Source organism: Salmo salar, chromosome 20 (assembly GCF_965601325.2).
Source record: "Salmo salar chromosome 20, fSalSal1, whole genome shotgun sequence".
Classification (NCBI taxonomy): domain Eukaryota; kingdom Metazoa; phylum Chordata; class Actinopteri; order Salmoniformes; family Salmonidae; genus Salmo; species Salmo salar.
Window position 1 is genome coordinate 43,646,692 of NC_138310.1, and position 8,409 is coordinate 43,655,100.

The following is an 8,409-nucleotide window of genomic DNA, read 5'->3' on the forward strand; positions in this document are numbered from 1 at the left end:
CAAAAGCATGAGATGAGCTATAAAACTGGGGGGGATCCTGCCCCATAACAAAAAAGTGTAGAATTGCAGGAAATTAGCTTTAAAACTGAAACATTTTCTCTAAATCTAATGACAAAATGTGTAGAATACCATTATAAAACTGCACATTTTCCTCTGCACTATGTCAAAATGTGTTGAAATGCAGGAATTTAGTGAAAAAATAAGCAATCATCTGTTACTTTTATTCAGTGTGATCATGCAACAATGAAATGTAAAACAATGCAATCATAACATTACAACATCATAGGACTGCATAAAACACCCAACAGCGAAGAATTATTTTTGTCTAGGCCTATAAGCTACTCTATTGGATAGTTGTTTGTAAAACGTTGCCGCCAAATTTTTCATGCCTGTGGTCATTCTCTCTTTCTCTCTCTCTGTTTCTTTGTCTTTGTCAACCCCTCTCTCTCTCCTACTCTTTGGCAGTTATTGGCTGCAGCTTCAAGTCTTCAGCTGCAGGGTCAGGTGTTGGGTTGGTGTTCGAATCCCGCCTGCTCCTCCTACTCCTGAACACCTCCCTGACCCTCTGTCTGAATGCCTTGGAGAAGTAGTAGTAGAGCACGGGGTCCAGGCAGAGGTGCAGCACCACCAGCAGTAATGTGGACTCCTTGGCCAGGAAGAGGTGCCTCTTGGTCTGGCAGTCTGGAGTGATGACCTCAGTCTGGGTTAGCGTATAGGGCGTCCGTACCACGTGGTACGGCACGAAGCACACCACGTACGCTGCCGTCACCGCCATAACATTGACGGTGGCATGGCGAGCATGGCGCCACTGTTCAGGGTCATTCCTGCTCGCCAGCAGCCTCTTTAGCACCAGACCGTTGGAGACGAGGACGGCCGTGGACGCGTTGAGGAACAGGATGGTACAGAGGAAGACTGCAAGGCCGTGCCAGTGGAGTCCCACCTCCTGCTTCAGCTTGGAGCAGCTCAGGAACTCCCTCTCTTGGATGTCCTGGATGGGCAGGGCCATGTTGGGCACCATGATGAGGAGCACAAGTAGCCACACCACCACTGACATCAGCCTGGCGAAGCCCACTTCCTGTATACGGAACAGTCTGGAGCTCTGGCTGGTCAATCAATCAATACATCAATCAATCACTGTTTAAGGTGCCTCTCATTCTAGCAAAACATTTGACCAAAAAAAAGCTAATAATCTTACACAATAATTAACAATAGTACAACATTAAAATATGTTCAAAAGACCATAATAATACCTGATCTGCATGTAGCAGTCAATGCTGACGAAGGTGAGGAAGAAGATGGACGCATATATGCTGATGTAGACTACCACGGCGCTCACCTGGCAGTGGAAGACCATGAGGCCCCAGGGTGCCACACCCAGGTCTTTGGCCACCTTGAAGGGCAGGGCCAGGGTGAGCAGGAGGTCAGCGGTCAGGAGATTGATCAGGTAGACATTGATGCTCTTCTTGGCGTTGTAGCTGTGTACGAACACCCACAGAGCCACCAGGTTGGCAGCCATGCTGGTGAGAAAGACCAGGATGTAGAGCACGCTAAAAGGCTCCATCTGGTCATTGACGACGCACTGAGGGAGGATGTCATCGGTGGAGTTTGTGGGAAGCGTCATCATCAATTGGGGAGTAGATAGTCTAACACAACATGCACCTTTTGACTGACAAAAGAAAAATCCCCATGTGGTTAGGCCATTCAAATTAGATCAGTTTAGAAAACTGAGGCGAGCCAGCAAAACATTAAAAAGTGTACTGCAGCGATCTTCGTAACACCTATCAACCTTGTTTAAAAAAAATGAGAAGCTTACTTTAAATGTCACTCTTCCGTTGTGTCTGTTTGTTGGTTTTCAGCTGAGTCACCGACGTCACCGTCTGTTTAAAATCAGACATTACAGGAAGTGGTGAACACTATGAGTTTCATGTTCAACTTCTTTAGCGTATACACCCAGACTACACATCCTAGAGAGTCAGTGACCGGTAGAAGGAAGCCCAAAAATTATTTCCATTCAGAATCTCACCAATTTATAGTTTGAAAAACAGTCTATCCATTTTTTTATTTTTTATCCCATTATACCCAAAGAATACGTTTGCTTGACAGTATCTCACCAGTTGTCCAGTAGATTGAAACAATCCTATTTTTGGTTGAAATGTCCTATTTGACACGCCTATTTAGCATTAGAAACTGAGATATAATCTAACGCTTTAAAAGAGGATGCACTTTAATTGCATATTTAATATTTAGGTTTATTATTTGCTACAATATTATTTTGGCATTCTGTATGTTGGACTTCCTCTTGTAAAAGCCTTCCTCATACCACACAAAAACAAAAAGCTTTTAGCTATATTATGTTATGCTTTTAAGGTTTTACATTTTGAGGACATGAAATTCTGTGGTGCACAGAAATAAGATGTGCTCAATAGGGAAGTGCTTTTTCTGTTCCCTAATCTGTGCTTTAGATCACACATGGAAATTAGGACAGTTACTCATTTCTAATGTCTATCATTTATTGGAGCTTGCTACAAATACATAGGAGACAAAGTGCACATACACTAACTCTTGTGTTTTATCTGGCTGTACATGTTACCATGATTTGATACTGTACTTTTGTCAACAACAATACTAGAGACATTTATTAAGAGTGTGTGTGCAGGTAGGTTGAATAGAGAGTTTGGGGACAGAAACAAGGCCAAACAGTATATTTCTCTGTCTAAATCACTAAGGTAAACCCCAGGTTACATATAATCAGTCAGATCAAGCTGTCGTCTGAGTTTATCATTAAAGGAAAATTTAAGTCTGAGGTCTAGGCTCTCAGCAGGGCAAAATAGCGGTACAAGGCAAATAGGCAAATGTATGTTCTATCTAGACCATAGGTAACCCATTTCATATTCTGTATTGAGTAGAGACATCAAATTAGCAAATTTCAGCCTCCAAAAGAAGTATTGACATTCTAGGCATTTCATATTTTTTTCTCCAATACAAAGTTCTAATCATTTATAGGTATGCTGAAGAGCTGCTTTAAAAATATATACAGTAGATAGAAAATGTACCAGCGGAGGGCAGTGCGGTGTGTCCTAAATGACACTGGCCCGTCTCGACATGCTGAACGACGTCCTTGTCTGGGTGCGTGACAGGGTGGTCAGGTTCCCCTGGCTAATTCTCCTAGCTCCTGGCGGTGGGGCTGTACTGTCTGGCTGTGCCATTGTCGTACTAAAACGCCTCTGCATGCCCAGCTGGGCCCTGAAGGACTTACAGAAGATGAAGTAGATGAGTGGGTCCAGGCAGGCATTGAGGACTGACAGCAGCACAGTCAGCTCCTTCATGTAGTAGAAGGCCTGATGCCAGTAACACCTGCGCAAGAAGGGCCGGAGGAAGGCGTAGGGCAGGCGTACCAGGTGGTACGGCACGAAGCACACGCAGAACACAGCGACCAGAACTAGCATGTTTCTCTTGGAGCGGCTGAGGTTCCTTCCGGATCCACAGGAAGGATGTTTCTGCTGGTTCAGCTGCGCCTGCCGCAGCCTGAGGATGGTGCCCCAGTAGAAAAAGAGGAGGGAAAACAGAACAAAGAGGAAGATGGCGGCCGAGAAACTGTGGATGATCTTGTAGAGCAGTAGAAGCTGGGTGCTGTGGAGGGCATCGCAGCCTATGTTCCCGGGGATGAGATCTGCACCCCAAGTGGTGAGGAGGGATACGGTCAGGTACGCAGATGATGAGGCCAGAAGGGTGACCCAGGTTGCCATGGAGATGTAGTGGGCGGCGCGCACCGTTTGCAGGGCGTGGGTCTCCAGAGGACGGACGATCTTCAGGTACCTGTAGGCAGTAGGATGGCTTAGCAGGGGTGAGAGGAATTGAGAACTGACTCATTACTGAGTCTTACTGATGTTGTATTCATGAACATGGCTGCCAACCTGAATGGTGTCAGTGAAATGTGCACCTTTTGAATGTGAAATCTGCAAAAAAAATATGATACATTTGAAGGGTAGCTAGCACTGATGACACTTACGCAGCATCACAAGAAGACTATTCAACTTGATTCACATATCCAAATCAAACAAGATTGCTGTAGTTGTGTCACTGGACGTGGTAAAGGCATTTGATGGGGTCAGCTGGCCTTTTCTATTTACAGTCCAAGAAAATTAAATGGATAAAGATTATATATACACAACACCTACAGTATCTGTTGTAAACAATGGGAAAATGTCTCAACCATTTATGCTGACTAGCAGGGGCATTTCCATGAATTTTTTCCACTGCTATTTCCATCTTTATAGAACCTCTCGCCTGTGCTATCAGACATAACAACCAAATCCATGGCATACAGGCTGACAGACATGGACACTTCACTTATCAATAAATACCTGTTGGCTGCGATGTAGTCCATGAAGAGGATGCTGGCATACATGTTGAGGTAGAAGGCCGTGGCTCCAAAGTTGCAGTAGACGTGGCGCATGAGGGTCGAGTTGTGGGTGGCGTAGTTGGCAATGCGGAGCGGCAGACACAGGCTGAGGAAGAAGTCTGCCACAGCCAGGTTCTGCAGATATACTGTCATGTTGGATTGGCGGCGCTGGGCTCGGCAGAAGTAGATCCGCACCGTGAAGCCGTTGAGAACCAGGCCCACCAGGAAGATCAGGGAGTAGGTTACGGTGAAGAATGGGTGGGCGGAGACCTCCATCAAGCTGCAAGAGGCCGACCCGGAACCATTCCCCACAGTGTAGTTCATGGTCTGTACAGAGGATGTGTTGAAATAGCTGTCCATTCCTCCCACTCCTTTCACTGTGTATGCAGCCTGGATATTCATTTGTATACAGGTTTATACACAGAGAGCAGAGTAAAGAGGAGTGATTTGTTGTTAGCTTTTCTCTCTAATATTTGTTGTTTGAAATAATGTTGATCTTCAGCACACGGTGTTCTCTCATCAAACAATACTGACTGTGCTTGCTTTAAGTTTAAAACAACACAATTTCTTTATTGAGAACTAAATCCTCCAACAATATCCCCCCAAAAATCTCTAAAGTGCCTTGATCGTAACACCAAATGAGCACCTTTTGAGTAGTGTAACTTTGTGTAATATATCATTTTTAAACTTAATTTTAACATTCTGTCATAAAGAGCACATGTTCAACTTAATAAAAAATGTATTTTCCCTTCTTGAGGTTAAATTAAAAATATACTGTTGTAAGTGCCTATTAAGTGTCAAATAAAGTAACAGGGTTGACCGTAACAGGTTTGACGATTTCATCTTAAATCAGCCATAAATCCCTTGTGACAGGGGGAAAAGAAGCTTGTTGTGTGCCACAGGGAGGGGCAATTGAATTCAAGCTTCACAAAAAAAATGGAATCGTTAAAACATTTCTAGCCCGTCTATCTATGGGTAACATGTTATGCTCGACGTGCTGTTTTCCACCACAAAATGTCCAAAAAGAGTACAACCAGCTTTTTATTTTAAAAAAGGAATAGTTGCACCATATTAAAACGGGAGGCCAGTTCACGTAACAAGGTTGACCTTAAATTCAGGGACAGGCATTTTAAGATTATTTATTTTATGTGATTAGTGATTCATCTAATCACATGAATTAAATAATAATCTTCAGAAATTACTTTGTCAAAGCAGTAACACAACTAGGACCTTACAATAATGATGAAAACTTGGAAAAAGTCTGGTGTTAAGTGGTTAAAAATCTTCCTAGAAGTCACAGAGGGTGCACAGAGGGGCATGTCAAAGTGATACATTTTGGCACTTTAGCAAGTCATTACTCATATAAAAAATATATATATTTATTGAATTTTCCATGTGGTCTATGTTCAAATTAATTAAAATATCAAAGAGACACAAATGTCTCTCTATTCGTGGAACAATCCTCCTATCTATCTGTTATATAGATCCTCGAATATCAACTTTCTTCTGCCTCACTTCCTTACAGCATCTTTGTCAATCTACAACTATTAATTAATGATATTGGTTAAGCTTTGTAGTAGTCATCAATAAATCATTATAAATGCTTATTAGTAATAGTATACATTTGAATAAAAGTAATAGTATACATTTGAAAATACTAATTTATGAATAGAATGTAAACTATAAGTCGTTTATTCATGCTTATGCATGAAAGTAGTACTAGCATGATATGTAAAATACGTTGGTGCATTAACTGACAGGGAAATAGATATCTGCATCGCTCCACTATTGATCTCTTAAGCTGTTACTTTAAAAAAAATCTTTCACTAATTTGTTGCAGGATTATTAAGTTATCACTATGTAATAGAGAATGTTGTTATGGATATATCCCTTACCCTTTTTTTCTGTTCCAATGACACAGTATGTCAGCTGGACCGCCTGGTTAGATCAAAGTATGTTCTCTATATTCTCTACAACTTCCTTTTTTCATAAGGAAGAACCTCACTGTATTTGTATGAGGTAGTGTGAATGCGTATGAATGTGTGTGTGTGTGTGTGTGTGTGTGTCTGTGTGTGTGTTTGTGATAGACAGAGAGCGAGAGTGAGAATGCCTGAATGCACGTGTGAGCATACGTACATGTGTGTGAGCGTGCATGTGTTCTAGAGACAGAGGAAGAGGGAGCATGGAAATATTTTGTCTAGTCAAGAAAGAGTGATGTAGTGATAGCTAAATAGGTCATCACTCAATACTATAAATGCAGGTCTCAGATACTGCATTTGGAAGTCAAATCAAGAGGTCGCTTGACAAATATGATTTACCTTTTTGCCCCGTGGCAGTTCTCCTCAATGAATTGAGTTCATTCTGATGGTGTAATAAGGTCATCTGGAGCATTCACAGAAACATCACTTCTTGAATTCCCTAATTGTCTGTGTTCCAAACAAGTAAAAGACACACCCTCAGCCCTCAAATTAAGTGGACAGTTCTGAAGAAGTATCATGACGTATGATGAATTGACACTTGCAGGGCAATGGGTGAGGGAGGAATAAATTCCTTGCCCGGAAATTTGCCACTCGTTCGTCCCACGGTTGTGTTTTCAGTCATCATGGAACCACCCATAGCTGCTGTGTGTGTTTTATATGCGCTACAGTCAATTATGATTGTATTTCATATATTGGCTAGAAGACAATGCATCCGCAGGCATCGAGTACTAACCATTCGACAATATATGGTAAATCAGAAATTATAATGTCAGGGAAAGTTGTATGCGCTAGCTAACGTTTCCAAAAGCTAACCAAACAAAAACATCCTTACTTTTACGATACTTGTATGTGCCGTCATATGCATTAGTAGCATAACTTATTTACATTCGGTTTTACTTACACTTGTATGTTGACTTCTCCATATTGATGTTGGTTTTAAGTTTTGTCTGACTTTTCTTAGCGGATGTACGTACAATCATCGCAAATTGAATTATGGGGTGTTTCAGGCCCTGGAGTGAACAGAATTGAACACTAGATCACAAACGAGGGCTGAGGGTCTTACGTTGCCAACTTCCCTTGCTTGGCTAATTGTTTGGACCGACGGCAAAGACGGCCGCTGGGATTCCCCCAAGGGCATAAGGCGAGGGTAAGTGGAGGAGGGTGTGTCTTTAACATGTTTGAAACGCAGCCCTTGTCTGTGCAGTTTGATACAAACAAATAAACAAGCTATAGCACTGCCTGGAGTTGTCCTCCATTCACACACATCCAACAAATACATTTAATTCAGTAAGAACCACATAAATACCCCAGTGATATATCAAGCTAGCAGGTTATATGTTTTTATTTCCCCTTATACAGCAACTTAAAGGTGAATGGGAAAATGAGTGAACGTGAGGAGGATGATAGTTTCATTCTATTTTCTCCCGAGAATGCAAGACCGTTCGTATGTTGATGTAGTGAGCCTTGCGGATTGTATTGTCCAATCACAGAGCAGATACAAGCCACGTGATCCGCCAGCGAACACATGACGGCAGCTGACAGCAGATCACGTGACTTGCATCTGCTCTGTGACTGGACGACACATATGTCAATGCTGTATTTTATTCAACGTTGACCAGCATGTTGTTGAAATGTGTATGCTAGGAATGACTGGCCATGTCAGTTCCGGAACCACAACCATGAAATGAGGGGCGTCAGAGCCCTATGAGCCCTATGGAGGAGTTGGTGGCTGCCTGGTACTCTGGAATGCTGTTGTTCAGGCCTCTAGTTTCCTGAAACATCCTCTCTTCTAGACATTCCTCCAGCCATGCAAATGTAGCTCTATCTATTACAACCACAGAGGAGATTTGTTTGTGTGTGTGTGTATACTGCCCCCATGTGGGGATTAAACAATTTTTAAACTTTCTTAACTTACATTTTTTGCTGCAAAATATCCATATACGTGTGTATATATATATATATATATATATACTGAAAATAGCAGACATTCAAGATACAGTACTGTTCTCTGGTTTGAGTGACAAAACA

General features: G+C 42.2%; 2 protein-coding genes across 3 annotated transcripts; both read right to left on the reverse strand.

Moving 5' to 3' along the window:
• Positions 1-210: 210 nt before the first annotated feature.
• gpr171 (G protein-coupled receptor 171) lies at positions 211-1,959 on the reverse strand. The gene is made up of 3 exons (XM_014161961.3): positions 1,814-1,959; positions 1,251-1,666; positions 211-1,103 (listed from the first exon to the last, which is right to left on the reverse strand). The coding sequence occupies exons 2-3, from the start codon at positions 1,622-1,624 to the stop codon at positions 452-454; spliced, it is 1,026 nt and encodes a 341-aa protein (XP_014017436.3). The 5' UTR covers positions 1,625-1,666; positions 1,814-1,959; the 3' UTR covers positions 211-451.
• Positions 1,960-2,470: 511 nt separating this feature from the next.
• Positions 2,471-6,437, reverse strand: gpr206 (P2Y purinoceptor 14). Of its 2 annotated transcripts, XM_014161959.3 has the most exons (3): positions 6,298-6,437; positions 4,365-4,792; positions 2,478-3,816 (listed from the first exon to the last, which is right to left on the reverse strand). In XM_014161959.3, exons 2-3 carry the CDS (start codon positions 4,760-4,762, stop codon positions 3,078-3,080), a joined length of 1,137 nt encoding a protein of 378 aa, XP_014017434.1. In that variant the 5' UTR covers positions 4,763-4,792; positions 6,298-6,437; the 3' UTR covers positions 2,478-3,077. The 2 variants fall into 2 exon arrangements, with proteins under 2 accessions (XP_082822574.1, XP_014017434.1); XM_082966448.1 differs by lacking the exon at positions 6,298-6,437 and having other exon boundaries at positions 2,471-3,816; positions 4,365-6,046.
• Positions 6,438-8,409: the final 1,972 nt, after the last annotated feature.

What these genes read in the sequence shown, in the direction of transcription:
- gpr171 (XM_014161961.3), bottom strand. Translation starts at nt 1,624, where the DNA reads ATGATGACGCTTCCCACAAACTCCACCGATGACATCCTCCCTCAGTGC. An exon ending in GACTGCTACATGCAGATCAG is followed by an intron (nt 1,104 to 1,250) that starts GTATTATTATGG and finishes TTGATTGACCAG; the next exon opens with CCAGAGCTCCAGACTGTTCC.
- gpr206 (XM_082966448.1), bottom strand. Translation starts at nt 4,804, where the DNA reads ATGAATATCCAGGCTGCATACACAGTGAAAGGAGTGGGAGGAATGGAC. An exon ending in GACTACATCGCAGCCAACAG is followed by an intron (nt 3,817 to 4,364) that starts GTATTTATTGAT and finishes TACTGCCTACAG; the next exon opens with GTACCTGAAGATCGTCCGTC.